The sequence below is a fragment of the Amia ocellicauda genome, chromosome 1 (genome assembly GCF_036373705.1).
Source record: "Amia ocellicauda isolate fAmiCal2 chromosome 1, fAmiCal2.hap1, whole genome shotgun sequence".
Lineage (NCBI taxonomy): Eukaryota > Metazoa > Chordata > Actinopteri > Amiiformes > Amiidae > Amia > Amia ocellicauda.
In genome coordinates, this window is record NC_089850.1 from 41,946,548 (window position 1) to 41,970,635 (window position 24,088).

The 24,088-nt window shown below is 37.7% G+C and overlaps 1 protein-coding gene across 8 annotated transcripts in view; it reads left to right on the top strand.

Annotated features, from left to right (window-relative positions):
• Nucleotides 1-24,088, top strand: part of fam49a (family with sequence similarity 49 member A) — a 45,856-nt gene that overhangs the window by 17,189 nt on the left and 4,579 nt on the right. For 2 of the 8 annotated variants that reach the window (XM_066705624.1, XM_066705635.1), the window contains 9 exons: nucleotides 1,776-1,849; nucleotides 12,805-12,884; nucleotides 17,173-17,294; nucleotides 19,902-20,007; nucleotides 20,818-20,954; nucleotides 21,340-21,417; nucleotides 21,875-21,991; nucleotides 22,090-22,169; nucleotides 22,959-23,085. In XM_066705624.1, coding sequence (XP_066561721.1) covers nucleotides 12,815-12,884; nucleotides 17,173-17,294; nucleotides 19,902-20,007; nucleotides 20,818-20,954; nucleotides 21,340-21,417; nucleotides 21,875-21,991; nucleotides 22,090-22,169; nucleotides 22,959-23,085 — 837 coding nt within the window. In that variant the 5' untranslated portion in view covers nucleotides 1,776-1,849; nucleotides 12,805-12,814. Of the gene's footprint in view, nucleotides 1-1,775; nucleotides 1,850-12,804; nucleotides 12,885-13,107; nucleotides 13,188-17,172; nucleotides 17,295-19,901; nucleotides 20,008-20,817; nucleotides 20,955-21,339; nucleotides 21,418-21,874; nucleotides 21,992-22,089; nucleotides 22,170-22,958; nucleotides 23,086-24,088 lie in introns of those variants that run through there. The other 6 variants (XM_066705640.1, XM_066705644.1, XR_010816875.1 and 3 more) reach the window with 4 other exon arrangements.

Here is a 24,088-nt window from a genome sequence, read left to right on the forward strand (position 1 = left end):
AAAGGACATCACAGGTAATGTAGCGAGTACTACAATTCTGTTTTGCATGTATAACTACTACAGTATACCTGGGTAATTAGAACTGAAATATAACCTGTTTTATGTAGGGGTAAAAGTATGAAGAAATACTCTAAGAAGAAAGAACATAGGACAGGTGAGAAATGCAGATATTTTGATTTTCTTCTACTGTGGCCTTATTGGGAATTTTGCTGTTACCCTGTAGGCAGACATGAGTATATTATTCTTCCTGGGAGGTTGATGAATAATGTAATTCTGGCAACATTAGATGCCTTTATTGCCTTCCTTCCATGAGAATGAATTTTGGGACCATGTACTGTATTCCAGAGACCGAACCTTCAGGCTAGTGTTGCAGGGTACACCAAACTTTGATTATGCCAGGGAATTGCAAACTCTTCCATCAGCAATAAGAAGTAATTTCTTTAATTATTTGTGCTTTGTCGGTCTGAACACCACTGCGGGTTACTGGTGCTAAATGTAGTGGCGGTTTTAACCACAATTAAAGCGTAAGGCCCCTAACGTTTTAACATGCAATTTAGTGGCTTGCACACCCGAAGACCTTCATTGTAATTCCACCAGTAGTTTTGAATCTCGGGTACCATGAAACGGGCACTGACAGTGCAGCTAATTAAACAATTGATTAATTGGGGAGCTGAGGTTTTCAGTGCCTTGTCATGCTAATCAAACACTGTATTTGACCAGCAGCCTCATGTTCTGCTTGTTGAAATGTTCATTACTTATGTGTGGCTACTCTGTTTCAGTAGATGCAGTTTCTATGTATAAGGTCCACAATACAGTTTTTAGGGTTCTGCAGCAAAGTGCCTGGTCATGGTTCTGATGATGACTGTTTAAAAACAAGAACTGGGGGATTTACAGGCAATGCAATTAAATTTATAGACCATCAAAGAATCCTCATTAAAATATATTGCATCCATTTCCTTTTTTTTCCCCTTATAGTTACTTTGACCTTAAGAATTCAATATGCTTTACAGTCACTGACGTGTGTAATGTTTGTGTCTATAGTGCACAGTAATTTGTGTTTTACTATACCTGGTGATGGTAAAGTTTCTTGATTTTAATTGGTTGCACTAAGCAACTTCCAAACTGTTGCTCAAACAGCCTGTGACCTGAGTTTACACACACAGTCACACTGCATACATTCCAGGAGTTCACAGATTGACACTTGGGGGCATTGCTTATGGTATATGATCCACTGACATTTTTTGCCTCTCTGTATAAGCTTCCAGAGCATTTGGTTTGTCTGAAGAGATTCCTGTCAACACACTTTTCCCTGCAAGGTCACGCAACACTTTTATTTTTATTTTTTGGGGGTATAGATGTGATTGTGAATAAAATAGTGCCCCCTGGTAGACTCATCTTGAAGCACTGGGAATGCGTTTGGCGTTACTGTCTGCACATTTATATCCACTAACATTTGTGTTATGGTTTAGGATAAACAACAGAATGCTTTTTTTTTTTTTTTCCTGTTGCATCATACTGCTTATGAAGTATTTTAGTTTTTATTGAATGTTAATCCTATGGTGAGATGGCAGAGGTTATTAGACAAAAATGAGCTGGAGTGTGTAATTTGTATGAAAGGCAGTTGGTATTTTGGTGTGGTAAATTGTTACTTCAGGTCAATTGAGATGACTGGAACTTATACTTTTTTATTAGCTTTATAAGAATGTATTTTTGTCATTGCTACATGTACAATTCTGGTTTACTCTAACAGCCTGTATGTTGTTTTTCCTTCACAGAAAGAAATAACAAGCTCATGATATAAAACACAACCAAGACCTTGACACAAGTCCTTCTCCAGTAAGTGATAAAGGTAAAGTTCTTCAAGTATCACTTCACTGTATGTTGATTTGAACAAGTCAATGCTAGTCAAATGCAGTATATGTATTTTTATGGGAGCAATATGAATACACAATAAAATGAAAACTTGCAGCCGTACCGTTCTGCTTCTCATTAATTCTGTTTAAGACCCAAAACAAGCACATGACTTTGCCAGATACACTCTTGATCTCTTGTAATTGCTTTAATATAAGAGTAAGCAGCTACCTGTGCTTCCTCCTTTGTAAAAAGAAAAGACCTGTTAAACTGGGTTGAGGTAATTAACCGCAGGTGTCTTGCACACTAATCTTCCTAATTTCTAGCAATTGTTGAGACTTATGCAACATAATCGGCAAACGCAGTGAACAAACCAGTACAAAAAAAAGGTTTGTCACTTGATAATGGAAATTGATTTAAGGATACAATTTTGTTTTAATACAGTTTTACAAATGGCTACAGTGTACTAAAACGACCTTTTGAATGGTGGCAGTCCACAAACAAGATGATTGTGTGCCCAGCTGACCCTATCATTGTGGTCATTTTTCATCAAGCAGGAACTGCATGTAAAATGAATAAAGGGCCAGGGGGACAGCGGTATTGTTTAGTTTTGCTTTTTCGTTACCGATATTTCCCGCATTGTTAGCAACAAGAAAATTCAACTGCCACAAATGGGAAGCAGCAATGCTTTTAAAGATGAAAGACTGCTTTATTGTGCAACCTTTCTCACTTTCACTTCACCACAGGAGCGTTGCTCTAAATATGGAACCGTGTGTGAATTCTTCACGCGTTCTTGCCGAGCGAGCAGCCAAGTGTCTCTGGTAGGATTCGGTATGACCTGCAGACCTGACCAGCTTGGTCTACTGCTAAATCAATTAGTGTTAGATTGGCCATCAGAATCCTTACTTCTGCGGAATTAAAATGGTTTGTATTTCTATTCTACTGTAATCATCCAGTGTGGAGTAACTGGTCTGGGATCATTGCAGAGTTACTGTATGTCAGTTACTCTACCCAGAATGCCGCAGAATTTCACAAAGTGGATATTGAGTTTTGTAATTTCTCCCAGTCTCACTCCACTTTGTTCATTTGGAAGGAAAGTTCATATCCTTGATCTGATTTATGTATTAATTTATTGGTGGAGAATACCAATAGACCTTCAAAGAAACCTTAACAATTTATTTCTTATCAACTAATTGAACGTCATATTCAAAAGATAAGTATCTCCCTACAACTGTTTCTCTTTACAGTGTCTAAATATCAGTGTATTACAATCAGCACTTCAGAGACAGGAAACGGTTATGCATCTGCAGTATCCATCTTGTTCTAGTAACCGCACTGAAGAAAATGCTATTGTTTTCACATCCTCTGTGACACGAGGTGCTAGAGCTGCCTGCTTGCCACTTCTGTGTAAATGAAGAGATTGAATAATATAAAAATGCTAAAGGGTGTTTCATCATGAAATCATTTGCTTTCTTTGCTAATAGTATATTCTAATGTGAGGGTAGACAACATCCACTACGTTGTTTAATTGTGACTTTGTAATGTTATTCCATTTGCCTTTTGGTTTCTGCTGTAAATTCAGAAATGTGTAGATAGACCATCATTATTTACAGATTATGGACGTTTTCTCTTATGCAAGGCAGCAATGTGGAGTAGTGTTTAGGGCTCTGGACTCCTTGTGGAGGGTTGTGGGTTCAGTCCCTGGTGGGGGACACTGCTGTTGTACCCTTGAGCAAGGGACTGTACCTAGATTGCTCCAGTAAAAACCCAGCTTTATAAATGGGTAATTGGATGAAATAAATGTGATGTGTGGACAATTGTAAGTCACCCTGGGTAAGGGTGTCTCCTAAAACATATACTAATGAAAGGAACAGAATGTTACATGCCTCCAATTGGAATGGTGATCTAGAATGTTTTAAAAAGCTGTTTATAAAATTCAAATATTTTATACTCTACAGGAACCTTTTTCATAGTGATGGTCAAATCGGGAGGTTTTCACATTCAATTCAATTCAATTCAATTCAATTCATGCATTCCAGAGTTTTTGTTTTGTAAGGCTGTGGCGTCCCCTTGTGGATAATTAAGCAATTGCAGATGGTTAAATCCGTGTGCTACAATAAAGCTAAAGCTGCTTTTAAATTTGAATGTGGAAGACTTTTCAATAGACAATTTACTTTAATCCTCAAGCCTTCAGTTCTTTCATCAGTCCAGCATTCAAACTTTGCTGCATTCCATACTTTATTATAGAAGAGATCTGGATTTTGTATCCCCTGCCAAATTCCTCACCTCTCCGTGATAAACTGTGAAATGGATGCACAAGTCTGTCTAGTTCAAATAAGTGAGATTGCTGTGAACCAGTTTAAATACAAGCCCATAATTAATTACTTTCACAGAAGAACTGTAATTTTACATGCAATATTACCTCATACTATATTAAAAATATCCCCCCTAAAATTTTCAAAAAAAATAGATAAATATCCTTATTTTAGTTATTTAATTTCACATTAACAGCTGAATTCATAACTTTATTTTCAACGAAGATGTCAATTTTTCAGTCTAACAAATATATTTTCATTGTAATGACATGACAAAAAATAAGCAATCTTGAAGGGCTGAGGGGAAATATTAATTTAAAGAAGCAATAGACTAACATTTAAAGTCAGTGTTGTTGCTAACCATATTTTTAGCACCCTAACTAGAAGGAAGCCGCTCTTTAATGATACAGTAGATTGGGAGGGATGTGTTAGTTGTGTGCTGAAGGAAGTGTATATGACTTCCCTTCTATGATTCATTTTCCTGTTGTGTTCAAGCTATTACATCCTGTTTACCGGTACAGCGGTCATTAACCTGTACCGGTACCTGTGCTCTTCTTGCCTGTTGTGTACTAAAGACTTCCTATTAGAAATTACATTACAATTCATGTAGTTATTTATTTTGTACCTGTGTGTCAGATCTAGTTTTAAATATGTGTCTGTTTGTTGAGCTGCTTTGGCATTTCAGTTTGTGGTTTGGAGATTTTGTTTTAGTTTTTTTTTTTTTTACATGAACAGATTGTTATGCTTTTATCATGTTCTCTTGTGTGAGTAGTTGGAGAGTGTGTTCTCAACATGTTTTCCTTTATCTGGTGTTAAATGTAATCCAGAATAGAATAGTTAAAAGAGGCTCTTTAGCCAGTGCTGCTGACTTTCACAGATCTCTGGCTGTCCCACTGTCACCATTGCGAGCAGGACAATGACACGCTGTGGAGCCCATAGACAGCCCAAAGGCCCCGTGTACAGTATGGCCGTCTCTGTGCATGTCGTCTTTAATTAAAACCAACAAAATAAGAGCACTAAAGCTCAGCATGGAAGACGCTGAAGCCCAATGCTGTGAAAACTGAAAGAAAAAGGAGTAAACGTCCTTGCACTGGGAAACCAGGGGAGCTTTGCAAGCACGGCTTTAAGATGCTTTGAATACTCAATGTGTGTCTGTGTGTGTCCTTAAAATCAGAGTGGACGGTCTGTCCTGGATGCCAGGTCTGACGGCTGTGGGTCTGTAAAGCTGCCAGTCGACTGGAAGCACACTGTTGATGTATTACATCGCCACTTGGAAGAATGGCAAGAAATGCCACCAACCGTGCCGTTCCACTGTCCCAGTGTGCTCTGCTGTTTGGAAAATGTTGTTTTCTAATCTTTCAGATGTCACAAATTCAGTTTAGATTTTGGCTCTACTTACAGTGAGGGAAAAAAGTATTTGATCCCCTGCTGATTTTGTACGTTTGCCCACTGACAAAGAAATGATCAGTCTATAATTTTAATGGTAGGTGTATTTTAAAAGTGAGAGACAGAATAACAACAGAAAAATCCAGAAAAACGCATTTCAAAAAAGTTATACATTGATTTGCATGTTAATGAGGGAAATAAGTATTTGATCCCCTATCAATCAGCAAGATTTCTGGCTCCCAGGTGTCTTTTATACAGGTAACGAGCTGAGATTAGGAGCACTCTCTTAAAGGGAGTGCTCCTAATCTCAGCTCGTTACCTGTATAAAAGACACCTGTCCACAGAAGCAATCAATCAATCAGATTCCAAACTCTCCACCATGGCCAAGACCAAAGAGCTGTCCAAGGATGTCAGGGACAAGATTGTAGACCTACACAAGGCTGGAATGAGCTACAAGACCATCGCCAAGCAGCTTGGTGAGAAGGTGACAACAGTTGGTGCGATTATTCGCAAATGGAAGAAACACAAAATAACTGTCAGTCTCCCTCGGTCTGGGGCTCCATGCAAGATCTCACCTCGTGGAGTTTCAATGATCATGAGAACGGTGAGGAATCAGCCCAGAACTACACGGGAGGATCTTGTTAATGATCTCAAGGCAGCTGGGACCATAGTCACCAAGAAAACAATTGGTAACACACTACACCGTGAAGGACTGAAATCCTGCAGCGCTCGCAAGGTCCCCCTGCTCAAGAAAGCACATGTACAGGCCCGTCTGAAGTTTGCCAATGAACATCTGAATGATTCCGAGGAGAACTGGGTGAAAGTGTTGTGGTCAGATGAGACCAAAATCGAGCTCTTTGGCATCAACTCAACTTGCCGTGTTTGAAGGAGGAGGAATGACCCCAAGAACACCATCCCCACCGTCAAACATGGAGGTGGAAACATTATGCTTTGGGGGTGTTTTTCTGCTAAGGGGACAGGACAACTGCACCGCATCAAAGGGACGATGGACAGGGCCATGTACCGTCAAATCTTGGGTGAGAACCTCCTTCCCTCAGCCAGGGCATTGAAAATGGGTCGTGGATGGGTATTCCAGCATGACAATGACCCAAAACACACAGCCAAGGCAACAAAGGAGTGGCTCAAGAAGAAGCACATTAAGGTCCTGGAGTGGCCTAGCCAGTCTCCAGACCTTAATCCCATAGAAAATCTGTGGAGGGAGCTGAAGGTTCGAGTTGCCAAACATCAGCCTCGAAACCTTAAGGACTTGGAGAGGATCTGCAAAGAGGAGTGGGACAAAATCCCTCCTGAGATGTGTGCAAACCTGGTGGCCAACTACAAGAAACGTCTGACCTCTGTGATTGCCAACAAGGGTTTTGCCACCAAGTACTAAGTTGAAGGGGTCAAATACTTATTTCCCTCATTAACATGCAAATGAAATTATAACTTTTTTGAAATGTGTTTTTCTGGATTTTTCTGTTGTTATTCTGTCTCTCACTGTTAAAATACACCTACCATTAAAATTATAGACTGATCATTTCTTTGTCAGTGGGCAAACGTACAAAATCAGCAGGGGATCAAATACTTTTTTCCCTCACTGTATATTCATTTATTCAATTAGAAATTTAGTTAATTGATACTTAGCACTTATTTGTGTGTGTTTGTATATACTGTACTGTGCAAACGGTTTAGGCAGGTGTGAAAAAATGCTGTAAAGTAAGAATGCTTTCTAAAATAGATGTTAATAGATTATATTTATCAATGAACTAAATGCAAAGTGAGTGAACAGAAGAAAAATCTACATCAAATCAATATTTTATGTGGCCACCCTTTGCCTTTGCCAGCATCAATTCTTCTAGGTAAACTTGCACACAGTTTTTGAAGGAACTCGGCAGGTAGGTCGGCCCAAACATCTTGGAGAACTAACCACAGCTCTTCTGTGGATTTAGGCAGCCTCAGTTCCTTCTCTCTCTTCATGTAATCCCAGACAGACTTGATGATGTTGAGATCAAGGCTCTGTGGGGGCCATACCAGCACTTCGAGGACTCCTTGTTCTTCTTTACACTGAAGATAGTTCTTAATGACTGTCGCTGTATGTTTGGGGTCGTTGTCATGCTACAGAACAAATCCACAACTCCATTTGCAGAAATGCAGCCCCAAACTTGCAAGGAACCTCCACCATGCTTCACTGTTGCCTGCAGACACTTATTCGTGTACTGCTCTCTAGCCCTTCGGGAACAAATTGCCTTCTGCTAAAGCCAAATATTTTAAATTTTGACTCATCAGTCCAGAGCACCTGCTGCCATTTTTCTGCACCCCAGTTCCTGTGTTTTAATGCATAGTTGAGTCGCTTGGCCTTGTTTCCACGTCGGAGGTAAGGCTTTTTGGCTGCAAGTCTTCCATGAAGGCCACTTCTGACCAGACTTCTCCGGACAGTAGATGGATGTACCAGGGTCCCACTGTTTTCTGCCAATTCGGAGCTGATGGCACTGCTGGACATCTTCCGATTGCGAAGGGAAGTAAGCATGATATGTCTTTCATCTGCTGCAGTAAGTTTCCTTGGCCAACCACTGCATCTACGGTCCTCAACGTTGCCCGTTTCTTTGTGCTTCTTCAAAACAGCTTAGACAGCACATCTGGAAACCCCTGTGTGCCTTGAAATGTCTGCCTGGGAGAGACCTTGCTGATGCAGTATAACTACCTTGTGTCTTGTTGCTGTGCTCAGTCTTGCCACGGTGTATGACTTTTGACAGTAAACTGTCTTCAGCAACCTCACCTTGTTAGCTGAGTTTGGCTGTTCCTCACCCAGTTTTATTCCTCCTACACAGCTGTTTCTGTTTCAGTTAATGATTGTGTTTCAACCTACATATTGAATTGATGATCATTAGCGCCTGCTTGCCTACAACATCCCTGACTTTGTGCAAGTGAACCTAGAAGAATTGATGCTGTTTTGAAGGCAAAGCGTGGTCACACCAAATATGGATTTGATGTAGATTTTTCTTCTGTTCACTCACTTTGCATTTTGTTAATTGATAAATATAATCTATTAACATGTCTATTTTTGAAAGCATTCTTACTTTACAGCATTTTTTCACACCTGCCTAAAACTTTTGCACAGTACTTTGTGTGTGTGTGTGTATCTATGTGTGTGTATATATATATATATAGACTTTATATGTATGTATCTATGTATATATACATATATAGGGTGCGGGGTATATCCGTAAAATATAGGGTTGAATAATCTGTTTTGTACTGTTGTAATAAAGTCTTACATAAAAGTGTTCTATGTTGTACCTTCATGAGCTTATGATACTATTTTTGCTTGAAATGTACAGCTGATAGATGTATAAGGGCCCCTAGGCTGCACACACAGCAGCTATTGTGCAAGCTGTTATATAATTGTGGTAATAAAAGCCACTCGTTTACTTAAACAATAAATTTCTGACAGTATGGATTTGTGTCCAATGTTTGCTCTGGCCACAAGAGGCTGCTCACAGCTAGCATATTGTTTCAGTGCAATAATGAAAGCCTATCATTCACCACTGCTCACATCTGCAATGAGTTTGCAAGAAACCCTCTAATTGTCTAATTAGTTTCTTCCACTTCTTATCACAAAACTAATACAAAAAAATTACCCTTTTAAACATTTTTGGCCCACATATTCAGAGCAGTGCACACAGTTAATAAATGCATACATTCATATTTAAAGCATAAACGGAACATGTTTTACTTGTTGTATCTGGAATAAATGTACAGGGATTAGATTAACATTTTCTCCCCTATTCCCTGGAGTAATATCTGAATATTCAGGACATTGAAAATGTGTAATTTATACAGATTTTTTCTTTAGAGCTGAGGAGTTCTCTACTGCTCACATCTGTGCTTTTTTGTGTATCTATCTGTAGTAGGTTCAGTATACAGTATAGTTGTAAGGATGTGCCATGTAAATGATTACTGGTGGTTGCTGCTTCCATGTGATTTGAGGAGGAAACCTGCAGAGGGCAGTCTAGCATTTTACATTTTAAATCTGAGCCTTCTATTCTTTGTTGCCTTAGTGTGCAGTAATAGGCCCATGTCAAAAAGGATGTCTACAGCACAGGAAATCCACTGAGTTGCATGGCAAGGTTGTCAAAACAACTGCACAATGTCCACTTTCATGTAGGTATTTGGCCTCTGTCGTCCCGGCAGACAATAACCTGTGTTCTTTGCACAATGCGTCTTCTGTGGCACGGCTCGTCTTGCATAATGAAAGCGATTGCCTATGTTTAACACAGCATGCTCCTTGTATGATTAATCACCATGTAAATGCAATATGTGCAATGTGGAAAGAACTGGTGTGGTTCAAATTAGACTCTTAGCGCTACTGGTACCCACTGTCTTAGTTCAGTGACGCAGTTTAAATGTGCCTGTTAATGAAAGACTAGAAGGAAGGCAGTTGCCATGTGTTTAAAATTAAGCTATTGAAGAGGTCTGCATCAGTTTGCCAGACTTGAGGTTTGTCTGCGTCATGCTGGTTCCTGAATATTAGAACAGGCTCTTTAATTTTAAACTGAAATTGTGAAGCGTAAGCACAGGCAGTAAGAAAGGCGGAAGAGACACTGGCTCTTCTGAATGGTGAAGCAGAAACGAAAAAGGATTTGGCAAATGGGTGGCACAGAAACCTTCAAGAGCTAATGTCTGACTGTACAGGTGTAAATGAAATGGGGAAAATTCATGCCCGTCACTTGTTAAGAATTTAACTGCCCTACAGCGTGCATTGTAAATACCACAATTAGTGTGTGGGTGTAGATAATTAGGTCTAGGTGTGTTTACCTCTGCAATTGTGTGTTTGATGCTCATTAAAACGGAAAGCTGGTGAAAAATATTATGCAGAAATTGTTCTATAAAAGGCATACAATATTCTGTGATGCATAAACAAACGGCATAGCTTAGACTTCTTTAGTAAATGAAGCTAAATTTAGTACTAAAAAAAACAAAAAGGAAAAAAGAAAACAAGCTTCATTTTGGGAGGTCCTTTTTATTGAACCAAGATGCTTAATTGAACGCCTGGCTTCTGGTTGTTGTTAAGGGAGATAGTTATCTTACAGTGAAAACTGTCAGAAAATTGCTTTGCCTACCGATGTGTGCGGTTAGAAAACATGCCATGTGCTGCAGTTTTGTTTTTGAAGACCATCAACTTTTAATCACAAAATGAAGAGGGAAAAAAAATGTTTATGTATTTTACATGTGTGTACTTGCTTTTTAAAAGGATCTTCACAACAGAAAAAGCATAATTTTACGGATTTTAACGGTCTCTTCAAAACCAATAAAATAAGCATGTGATTAAATTAGGACAAATACTAATTTAAGGCCCGCCGTTAGCTTAATACATTCAATTATAAGAATTGTTTTCTACAGTCAAGTATTATTATTATGCAAATACAATCATGATTAATTTCCCCAGTATATATTTAAGACTAACACTATATTAAATTATAAGGTCTGATATAAATACACTGCATGTGACTTTAAGTTTGGGAACACCACATTTCCCTATGAGAGTATTTAATCTGAAGTCCTGGCTTCTATGTAATTTAGTCGTAATGAACAACTGGGCTTCCCTTTTAGTTGAGATGCAGATGTTGTGCATGACATTTTTTTTCTGGCAAATCAGACATTGGATAAAGATTATATGTTTGACCGTAGTACTCAAGGGAAATTGCAATTTAAAAGGTCTGAACTGTAGAGTTTTGTTGGCATTCAGCGGTATGATATCTGTGGCTTAATATGTTTAGGCTGTGTGTTACAAATTATCCCCTTCACTGTTTATAAATGCGGATGCCAGGGCCTCCTATTGTTTTTCATTTGGAACTGTAGGTGCATTCTTATAAAAAAAAAATGTTCTGGAGACTAAACGTTTACGTAGAAATGAAAGAAGCGGGTGATTTCTGAAATTGCACGTCATGTTAAGCTTCATCCAGAGCTTGTTATTGTCATACTTTCTGTACTGGCTTCACTTAAAGATATTAAAGACCTCTGCGATGGACAGGCCTCCCCCATGCATTCTACAGGAATAAAGGAATTGCCAATAGATAACTGTGGAATAAGACCGGAATCCTTCAGTGTGGTTTGATGGAGAGCAGGTGATGCTAACTGAATTAAAAGGTCAAGTGCACACAGGGGATATGAAATCAAGTGGGGCAAATGTAGGTGGTAAGCTTTTTACAGAAGTGAAACTGCGATTGGACAAGGGATTAAGAAAAAAAAAAAGTGAATAAAAGAAACAATTCAATCTGGCCAGTACTGTGCAAAACACAATAACTGGAAATCCAATTGAACTGTACATTAACCTACTCCTTACTGTATAATCACACTGAAGAATTGGATGGAGCCCAAAAGAATGAGTATTGAGCATCTACATTATCATTGATATCATTTTGTGAAGCGGTCTTCAGTTGATTTATGGAGCGGGTGGTTTGTTTTTAAAGCTACGCATTTATAATGAGTTTCTTGGTTCCCTGATTATAGTTAAGTGGATTTTTTTCTTTGGTCTGTGTGATGTTAAGAAATCTCAAACATGTGTTTACCTCTCCCCATAATTATCATACATCAAACCTATAGTTTTCTTACTTTTTTCCTGCAAAGATGCTCAGAGCTTGTGAGCGGCAATGCTAAATAATCTAGTTCAATCTGTATTAATCTTTTTAACTGGTATGTGTCAGTTTGAATGAATAGAAATAGCCTGGTAATATAGATTTTAAGATTGTTTAGACTTTTGCAGAAAGTATTTCATATTGCTACCCTAATATAATTCATGAAATTGTTGTTTTTGTTTTGACATACGATATAAAGTGATTGTAATCATAATGATTTTGCAGTAATGTGCATGCCTTGCATTTAAAGGCTGTGATTGTATTGAATGTGCTTGATTTAAATGGGTATCAATACAGCTCTTCACTTTTGATGGGAAGTTAAAAGCTTAAAACTAATTCTTCATTGACACTATTTCAGAAATCATCTATGGAGTTTAGATTTAAATGAGATCTATCCCAGAAAGTCTCAAAGAACCTCATTGCTCCCCAATCAAAGACCAGTACATTTGACACAATTTTCAATGCTGATTGAGTTTAATCTTAAGTGGAATGCTGCATATACCCTGAGGGTTACCACTATTGCTATTGACTGTTTGATACCCAGATTAATCTTTTTCTTATTTATTTATTTATTTTCCATTTAATTTCTGTTTTTGTTGTTGTTATATTTCAATTAGGTTTGCTGGAATGGGTAATCTTCTAAAAGTCCTAACAAGGGAAATAGAAAACTATCCTCATTTTTTCCTGGACTTTGAAAGTAAGTGTGAAGGATGTTTTTGGAGGGTGAAAAGCATAACCACTGACTTAATTTCCTCCCATCAGCTCTCACAGTGTAAATCTGTGACTCAGCCGAATGCACCTAAACACAGACGCCTCCTCTCTTCCTCCTAGTACACATGGAGTTGTACTGACCTGGGAAAACGTTCTGGGATCTACAGTTCACAACACAATACACCTCTCTTCTTGCTTTTCTCTTTCAGAAACCAAATGGGGAATCTGTTAAAAGTTCTCACTTGCACAGAGCTTGATCAGGGGCCAAACTTTTTCCTTGACTTTGAAAGTGAGCAGAGCTGTTGCCTGGCTTGACTCGTTTTATTCTCCTAACTACTATTAACTACTTGCATGTGTCTTATGTAAAAAAAAAAATGGGAGTGCAAACAGCTTTACAAAGTTTTAATGTCATCACATTCTTGCATATCATTATGACTTGAATGTGTGCAACATTCGTCTGGAAAATCTGAAATCTTCGTTCAGAGTTCAATTTTGATGAGCTTGAAAGGGAGACGGGGATTTAGATTCAAACAAGATGGCTGTCACAGCTACTGATGTTTAAAATAGTGTCGGCACACACTGCTAACTAAAACAACAGGCCAAATGTTTCTGAGGATGGGGCACCTCTACTGTTTCAGACATGACTGTAGTTAAAGTAATCCCACCTGAAAATGACAATGCGTCGATCCTCAGTGATTCTTCTACTCAAGAATGCTGTCAGGAATCGGTACCCATTACATTGCCTGTTAGCCAGTTTAAAGCCCATGTAGCTCTATGTCAGTCTAATTCTCTAGAAGAGTCTAGTTGCCAAGGTTTGCATAAAAATTAGACTGCTAGATAATTAGATTATACAAAACATGATAACGGAAAGGGTGTAAAGCGCTAAATATGTATAGAGTGACTGGGGATCAAGGTGACATTCTCATCTTTCTTTCCTCTAATTAGGAAAAGGAAAGCCATATGTAGAATTTTATAGGTTCAATCTAGGTTTCTTTGTACTTCCACTTGTTTTACAAAAGTTCAACATTGTGTTTACATTTTACACAACGTTTTTCTTAAAGCATCATTCATGGTAACCATGAGATGCCAGATAATTCTGAAATGAAATGGTTTAAACCCTTTAATTTGGGTATACTGTTCAGCCCCAAAAAAAAGTAAAGGGACATCAATATAATTAAACACGATCCAAAACAGTATTGATTCTCTGACCCCGTGTTCTATGTTAGATTGCATCTTATTTACATAGTGATTAGTCAGCCTGTCAGTCAGTCTGAAACTAGATTCTACTGTGACTCTACAACAAGAAAAAAGATAGTCGATAAGTTTTGCCTTTTAAAAATATCTGGATCTGGAAATCTTACTTAACCATTGGTGAAAATGAGAGATTACATTTCTAAATTAGTTATCGAACTAAATAATCTCAGGACAGATACTAGAAACTTTGTTTACTGTTTGCCTTCTCCTTTTAATGAATGTGCATGCCATGTTTAACATATCTGAAACACATTAGAATGTCTTGCTATGTGACAAACTTTTTAAGCCTTTGCAATGCATTTCTTCACACTGTCATATTAGCCATTAAAGAACTAACGCACTGTCTCATCTTACACCCCTGGGTATGTGTGATGTTGCCTTCAGTGTTGTGTTGCATGGGAAATTGTTCTTGTATCGCATGCATATGGTGCACATTCTGATGCTTTATATCCTGCAGAGAGATTTTTCACACTGTTCCTCAATGGAAAACTAGTTGAAACAATTATTTTAATTGCTTGTTTAAATTCAAGCTCCTTTCTACAGGGGTTTATCGGCCCGAATTCTTAACGCATACAATGTCCTCAGATTCAGTTCTAAATAGATTAACTTTATTGTGACTTCCTTTGGCATTGTAGATGCTTAGCTCATGGTGTTAAGCACATTTGTTCAACTTATAGACATAAATAGAGATATTGGATTAGTACAGGAGTTGTGGGCCCAATATGTAATTTTACATACATATTTTTTCTCCTGTGATCATTCTGCAGGAGAAACCCATAATCAGATTTAAGGTTTAAGATTATTTTGTAAATCATTTGGAATGTCATAATTCAATAATCAAATATTTAATATTTTATAAATATATATATATAAATGCAGGGTTAAATTGTAACTGTATATATCAATGTCTATGCCTATATCCAAATTACATCAATATACTTATGTAGACTTGTATTTTTTCAAAAAGCTTTATTTTTAATGTTTATGACTAGTGTTACCTGCTGTTGCCAAAACTATAGTCCTCAGTGCAGTGGCATGTTGAAGGTTGCATGATCTTTGTCAAACAGTGTTTGTGTGTATATTGGTCTTTAGTGGCTTTATTGCTTAGCATCTTTCAGACCACACTAAAATTTCCAGCAGCATTAACAAAATTTGAAACTTTCTGTGGTGGATTATTGTACTTTGTGCAATTCTATACATTCTATTCATTTTACCAGACTGCAGTTTATTCAGTGGCACTGGAAAGTAGGGATTATTTTGAAAGCTGTCTAAATATTTCTTAACACAATCATAGCCATAATAAATATCTAATATAATAATAATATCTATTAATATATCATTTCTGAGCACATCCAACAATTATTCCCTAAGGACCGACTTTGGAATACTTTTAAAGGAATTATTTTTTACTGCTCAAACACTTCTATGTGGCCCTGTCTGCTGTGTAAAATCACATTCATCAATAGGTCTTCTTACACAAATTATTGTATTGTAGTGAAAATAAGTATAATATAGAAAACCATGAATCTTCAAACAACAAATTATGATCTTTAAATGAGATGTATGCAATGTGCTTACTGTTGGTGCAATTAATAATGTAACACTATTTAAAATACATATTGAAGTACATAGACAGTGTAACACTTGTCTCCATAATTAAATGCCTTTCACATGGTATGTAAAAATCGTCTGTGCTGTATAAAGGCGTTGTTGAACTGAATCCAGGAAAAATGTTAGCTAGAAGGGTAAGCCAGCAGTGTTTAAATTCTCCTAGGTCTATTTAAAATTATTGGGAGACAGGGATTTTTCAGCTGTCCATCATAAGCGTTATAAAATTATTAAATTACATCAATGCTAAATTCAGTGAATTAAGTTTATCAGTATCCATTTTCAGTCCATACATTTCTGAATTATAAATAGAGATTGCAGAGATTCTTTAATTTGCTGCTTAAAACCACGTTAAAGACTAATAAAGGAAACATGTTCATACAGTAGCTTTCTACTTTGACTCAAATTACGCAATTGTATATGTCCTGATCTCCACAAAGCAAATGCAAAGTTAACACCTCTTACAAACGATGAAAAAAGCACATAGTACTTTATACAAATTGACACATGTAAGCTTGTGTGTTGTTTTCACTTGCTCTTAAAAGAGATGTAATGAAAATAACATTTATCCATCGTTGCCTATGGATGGCAATGGTTGAAATGACATAAACAATGGTATTGATTGGTCACCATTATGATGGACATTTCCTGCAAGGATTGAACAATAAGGCATTACAACACAAACTGTTCAGAATTCAGTGTGTTTAGACATTGCTGAAACTCCCAGTCAGACAACTCTATGGCATTGCACTGCACTTAAAAATTAAAAAGAGACCAGCACACGTTGCCCAGGGGTGGAAGACATTGCATACCCCCTTACTGTACTACTAAATAAAAGTAATTATCCCTCTAAAGAAATTGTAAACTAGCTTATCGAGTGGGATCTTGACACAGTTGAGTTAACTTTAATGATTTACAGCAGGGGTCCCCAGTCTTGTTCTGGAGGACTACACTATTTTAAGGTTTTAGTTCCCTGCTTAATTCAGCTCATTATTGTCCTCATAGACCTTTAACCTACTCTCCGTACTTCAGAGAGTGTTAGCCAGTTAAAAGAGAGTGAGGGCTTGCTGGACATCCCTACTCCAGGAATAGGACTGGGGACCTCTGCTCTACAGGGTAGGCTTGCCTAGCTGCACAGTAGAATGAGTCACATCTGGTTTTCATATACCCCAGTGTCGCTGTTCATAAGGTTACTAGACTGGTAACGCGACAAAAATAGCTTTTCTTTTACAGAAAAGTCTTGGAGACAGGGGCTTAGAATTGTGTAAGTGCGTTCTGCCCAACTCCCGAGTGCTAGGGAGGTAGTGAATTTAATTCAATGATTTAAGGCCGTTTTTTGCTCCTACCATTCAATAAAGAGTAGTTTAAAGTATTCCGTTTCACTTGCTATGTTTTTTTCCCTGGTGTTTTAGATGCACAACCTACAGAGTGTGAAAAGGAAGTGTGGAACCAGGTCAATGCCGTGCTGCAGGACTCCGAGAGTATACTCTCTGGCCTGCAGGCGTACAAGGGAGCTGGGCAGGAGATAAGAGAAGTATGTCATCTGCTGCTACTGTACTTACAAACACATCTTTCATGCTTTTCACTTTGCAGATTGTTTGGAAAAGACCGCTGGGCATACTTACAGAAGAAAGGATATATTCTTTCGCTGTTAGATGTGCCAGAAAATGATGTAATGCTTTCAGGGGAGCTGGGGGGTTGAAACCCAGCTATGTTTGGATGGGTTTGTGGGATATTGTCTGGGGTTGCTGAATAATATTATTCATGGAGTCCCTGTTCATCTGGTATAATTATGCTTAGTAAGAGGATTGGCAGTTGCAGGCAAATGTAGGTTTTACTTTATTTGTTTTTGTTTGTTATAAACTTAACGTTCAGACCCCTAAACAATGTTTATAATGTTTCTGAATTAATGCAATTAGTACAGACTACATAGCATTGAAGTACTTTATTTATATTCACAGCATTATACATATAAATTACAATAAGTATTCCCTTACAATGTTCATGGCTTTGGGTAATTTTTCTTTTGTCTGATTCATTACAATGCAATGGTGATCTCTCCTGTACACATTTAAGACACTTTAGTGCCATTATGGCCAGAAACCTTGTATTCATTTAAAACCCTAGCACCCTAATTTGAGGAAGCCCCATTTGAGTGATACAGGGAAGCATTCAGCTTGTAGATACTTCTATTGTTGTTAAAGCAGCATTGTTAGTTGATAATGACATTCCAGATCACCTTGGGTGGAAATATCTATACATTGTATTGGATGTTATAGCAAAATACACAAAATGGACAGAATCATCCGTCCATAATTAATAAGACACAAAGTGGGATATCAAGATAATAGACAACTCGTAATTGCCATACATGTGGCATTTGATGTGCATTATCATCCTCTGCTTTCATTTACTTGAAATTAACGGATGTGATTCCCTGACCACCGTGGTTCCTATCAAGTGTCTTAAATTGCAGGGAAACTAAATATTTAGTTAGAATCAAAATATCCTGAGTTGCTATTAATAGCTTCTTTGTGCAGAACATTTTGACATGCGTTGTTACATTATCTTGTCATCAGACAGTCACGTTGTTGGAGATGCAGAATAAAAAGCCCAAGTGGTATATTTAGCCCCGCTTTTGCAGTTTACACCTCTGCTGACAGTGTAACGTGTCGGTGCCAGCCTGGCATGCTCTGTGTGTCAGGGAGAAAACTGAGCTTTCCCTTTTTCATTTAGCGTCGATAATCTCAGATAAGAGCTGTCATGTTATCGACTTGGTTGTAATGGATTCTGAATCGCTTGACCTCAGAACCTGCTGCACATTTGGTTGGGTACAGGGCCAAGACGCGGGTAAGATGTTTGATCTGCCTTATAAAGGACGGCCAACTCTTGTACTTTGCAAAATTATTTACATGGTACATACATACTGGCAGTAGACCAGTGAATGCTTAATTGAATAAGACAGCCTGCTTGACTTTACCTGTCAATCTGTCTGCAGGCTTCGGCAGCGACATTTCCGATCTCAAACGTATATGGGCAATACACAGTCACAGTGGTTTACACGTTTCTCAGAAATTAAACATCACCAGCAGCTCATCTGATGACAGATCTTTCAGGCTAGAGCTAGTGAAGTGAAAATAATGCTTGTTAAACTGCTGCTTTTAATTCTCCTTAAATAGTTGATTGATTGTAGCAGAAAAAAAGTAGCAACCGTATCACCAGTATGAAAATGCTTGTTGGGTCGCCAAAGGAAAACCCTGTGGTTTGACAACATCTTTGTTACTCAAAGGCCCCATCTAATTAAAATCAAATTTCTGTTAAGGATTCATCTCGCTAGAAGCTGCATTATGAATTCAGTGCAACATACAGTAATGAAGAAATTAGGTGTCAGTAGGCAAACTGTTAGAACGTGTATTGTGCTGTCAAATCTGGAAACATATTTTCAGTTGTTTTTGATTTATGCACTCCATGGTTTTTGTAACTAAGCTTTCAAGAAGTTGTCTTAAAATAAAAAGAATGATTACATTATACATTTTTAAATTTAGCTTAACTTATTTAACTAAATTTGGAATGTGTGCATGAACAAAAGTGAGCTTTATAATCCTAAAAAATACCATATACTGCTCTCAAACACTATCGGTGGATCTTCAGACAGAGAGTCAAATACTGCCCTGTTATTTGGTCCTGTGTTCTCACAAGGTTAATGCGCTCACAAGATGACACCAGAAACAACTCTGCAACGCATGTAATTCAAGAATGAGTTCTTACCAGAAATGGTACGTTTTATTATAACCAGTTCCCAAAGGTATAAACCTCCTCAGTAGCCGCAGTGTTCTGCCATCCCACCAGCAGTTAGGGGAAACGTGTGCTGAGAATGGTCCTTTGTATAGTCACGTTTACCATTCGTACATTCTTTGACCCTTCTTAAAATCCTGTGCAGAATAAATCAAATCTCAAACCCATAAAATAGGAACAGTGCTACTAGTTGTAACTGCTGTTACTTATTAAAACACAAATTTAAATTCATATTCTCATGGAAACCTTCCATGCTCCTTGAAAGGCATGCTGTGTGTTTTAATGGTGTTGAATTCAGTTATTACACAATTATAAAGCAGTCTGTTCAATGTTCTTTGTTCCACAGGCAATACAAAATCCAAATGACTATCACCTCCAGGAGCAAGCGTGGAACTCCGTCTGTCCGCTTGTCATACGTCTCAAGAGGTTCTATGAATTCTCTTTAAGGCTAGGTAAGCATGGTTTGTTGGAAATGTTTAAAATTGCCATGTTGCCCAGAAATTCGGACAAAGGCCAGGATATGTCAGTGCATCTCTTGTGATCCTTTTAATAATTCAATTCTGAAAGAAAAAAAAAAAAGTCTTTGCAGCTGATCTCAGTGTTTTATTAAGGTTAGGGTTCTTGGCAAGCAATTGGACATTTTAAACGCTATTATCCTTGAACCACTGTGCAATTCTCCCAGCTTTGTGACATGGCATTGTTATTGGTGTATGTATGAGCCGATATGATATGTACTGGGGGTCACTGTGCCCTTGAAATAAAATCCAACCTCTATACAGCATATCCTGTGGCATAATCTATTAGAGGCTTGTGTCATTGCTTTCAGTAATATAATGTAAGAATGAAATTAATGCATTTATTAAAAAGAACATGCATGTATTGTTATAGGTAATTATATGAGAAGGTTGAAATGTACCTTTTTCCAATGTTGTATGAACTGTGTATTCTGTGTGAACTATACATTCAAATGCTTTAAAATATAAAACAATATTCCTTATGAAAATATATAGATTTAAAAACACAACGTCCTTCTCGTGTGCTTGAGTTGACACGGAGTGAATTCCCTCAGTGTCCAGCGCAGTGAATAGATAAACCCGTGTATGTGTAATCTCTCGCATATGCCCACGTCTGAAGATGAGGTCAGTTTTCAGGGAGTCGAGCGCTTTATTATGTTAGTATCTCGGGCTGATTAACACCAGAGCTTTTGCAGAGCGGTGTGAATGTGTTGGCTGATGTGTGCTTTATTAACCCCTCGGTCACAGAGAAAGCACTGCAGAGCCTCCTGGAGTCCCTGACATGTCCGCCCTACACTCCGACACAGCACCTGGAGAAAGAGCAGGCGCTGGCCAAGCAGTTTGCGGAGATCCTTCACTTTACACTCCGGTTTGATGAGCTCAAGGTGCCACTTTACTCTGATTTTGAACAAAGGTTCTTTAACAATGGGGTAATTTGCTCCCAGGATCACATCTGGGTATAAAGTCCTAAGAAGGTTCCTGTTGGGATAGTTAAATTGCATGAAAAAACAGTTTTAGCAGAGAGAAAACAAACTGTCACACCAATTTTACATGTGGTTATGAGTACTTTTTCAATGCATACACAGCTGAAATAAATGTAAAAGAATCCAGTTACTGGAAATCTATTGTTTTTTAATTAAGCAAAATTATGCAGCCAATCTTAGGTTTACTATACTTGGCACTGCTAAATTTATCTTCTGGTTATCTCATACGGTTCATCATTATTAATCAGTTCTTTTTTTTTTTTTTTTTTTTTTTTTTCCTGCGAAGATGAGAAATCCAGCCATTCAGAATGACTTCAGTTATTACAGGCGGACAATAAGTCGAAACAGGATAAATAACATGAATGTAAGTTTAACAAAATTCTCTGAAACTGATGTATTGAGAATGTTTACACAGCATTAAGGCATCAATTAATTATAGCATATATAACAAATATCAAATGAATAAATACAAAAAATGATTTTTATCTATAGAAGTTATTGAGCTCTTTGATTCATCTCGATCAACTGTCTATCTTCACTGCAGTTAGATTATGCCTTTATTATATTTACGGTTTCCCTTTACTGATGCTCAACTCTTTTCCTATTTATATCGTGATAACAGGATTTCTCATTTAGTCTGAACTTGAATATGTATGTTTTAGGGTTATGAAACCAGGCAAATACAAGGAAACCCAGATTTGAATTGAAAAGGCAGAAAACATCTTAATTGTCTGCTCTGCTCTTTGTTTATTGATTTTCCTCCCATACAAGTGTACAGTTTCAGTGTAAGTCAGCAGTATTTCACTCTTCTGTTTTTGCAGTTAGACATTGAAAACGAAGTCAACAATGAAATGGCGAACAGAATGTCACTGTTTTACGCGGAGGCCACGCCGATGTTGAAAACGCTCAGTACTGCCACAACAAACTTTGTATCTGAGGTAAACATTTATAGCTAGATTTCTTAAAATTAATTAAAATGTAATAAGTGAATATTTATGCCTATTTTTCTTGTATTTTTTCCCCCCTCTACATACAGAACAAAACTCTGCCTCTGGAAAACACAACGGACTGCTTAAGCACTATGGCGAGTGTATGTAAAGTAATGCTGGAGACGCCGTAAGTAATGCGAAGATCATATACAGTTTATACATTTTATACAAACCCTGAGAGTGTGCGTGCATGTATTAGAAGGAAAAAGAAAAGCACTCAAGGTTTTAATAAAAAATATTGCTTATAATGGCTTATGTTAAAATAAATTGATTATCTTGCTAGAAATTCAACTGGAAAATGTAATTATCCCTTGACCCACAGTCCAGGCTGGCTCTGAATATTTATACAACTCTCATCTCTGGGTCTCCTCTTTGTCTCTGACCCGAAAGCCGGCCAATGCAATGAATTTCCACCCGATGTAGCTGTCTAGTGTCCTGGCAGCAGCATGCTGCCTCTTGCCTGCCCTGATGAAGCCCCACTTGAGTAGCCCTGAGTGTCATCCAGTTGGACGTTGACTTGATTTGTGAAGCTCTGTACGGTCTTCTCTTGATGAAATGCACTATATCAATGTAATTGTCTTTCAGAATGGGGTTTCATTGCATTTCCTTGACAGTTTTACAGCCTATGACTCAATCATATTTAAAACGGGAACATGCTGCCGCATTTCATGTTATTTCCTTTCCACACCTCTGTCTCGTCCGTTTCTTTCCTCTAATTCAGAAATGATAAAATGAAGGATATATTAATTAAGTCTTAAAGGTCTCACGTGATTTGAGGGTGTCTGCTGATTTGGACATATATAAGCCAAGCCAAGTTATTCAAGGCTTTGGTCAAATTTGTGTTCCCACATTTCTCTAACACACTTTTGAAGGGTGTAAGTACCTCTTGTAATGATCATGTCTTTGTTCTTTCCAGGGATTACACGAGTCGATTCAACAGCGAGGACACCCTGCTGTTCTGCATGCGAGTTATGGTTGGAGTCATAATCTTGTACGATCATGTGCATCCAGCTGGGGCCTTTACAAAGGCTTCAAAAATTGATGTAAGGGAATTCAAAATCCCTTTCCGCCCGATGTTTTCATGTTTTCTTGTTATGAGTTTTCCATGATCTGCACATTGTTAGCAATCACAGTTGATAAACATCTGAAATGATTTAATATGACCTGAGCAACTTTAACCGTAGCTGCATTAAACAAAAAATCTATGTAATTGTAGTATGATTACACTATTTTTGAAAGTCGTGATTTAGGTTTTAATTGCTTGTCCACAGTCTAACCTCATCTACGATTTTTTTGCTTTTGTATTTCATAAGGTGTAATATACATAATATATATTACATAATACCCCCAAAATGCTGTTCATTTCATGCATTTATATTATATACAATAGGGCTGGGTGATATGACTTAAAAATAATCTCTATTTTTGGAAGGTTGTGGCGATACATGATGTATACCTCGATATGCCTTGTTTTTATCCAATCAAGCTACAAAATAAGACCAAAGACATTTAAACAACAAGTCTTTATTTAATGATTAAATATGCAAAACTAACAAATACTTCATGCAGGCTGTCATGGTAAATATATGCAGAATGCAACATATAACAGTGCAAGTGGTGTGTGATTACTATTACGTGTGTTATGTTATGGGATATATATATATAATATATATATACACTCACCTAAAGGATTATTAGGAACACCTGTTCAATTTCTCATTAATGCAATTATCTAACCAACCAATCACATGGCAGTTGCTTCAATGTATTTAGGGGTGTGGTCCTGGTCAAGACAATGTCCTGAACTCCAAACTGAATGTCTGAATGGGAAAGAAAGGTGATTTAAGCAATTTTGAGCGTGGCATGGTTGTTGGTGCCAGACGGGCCAGTCTGAGTATTTCACAATCTGCTCAGTTACTGGGATTTTCACGCACAACCATTTCTAGGGTTTACAAAGAATGGTGTGAAAAGGGAAAAACATCCAGTATGCGGCAGTCCTGTGGGGGCGAAAATGCCTTGTTGATGCTAGAGGTCAGAGGAGAATGG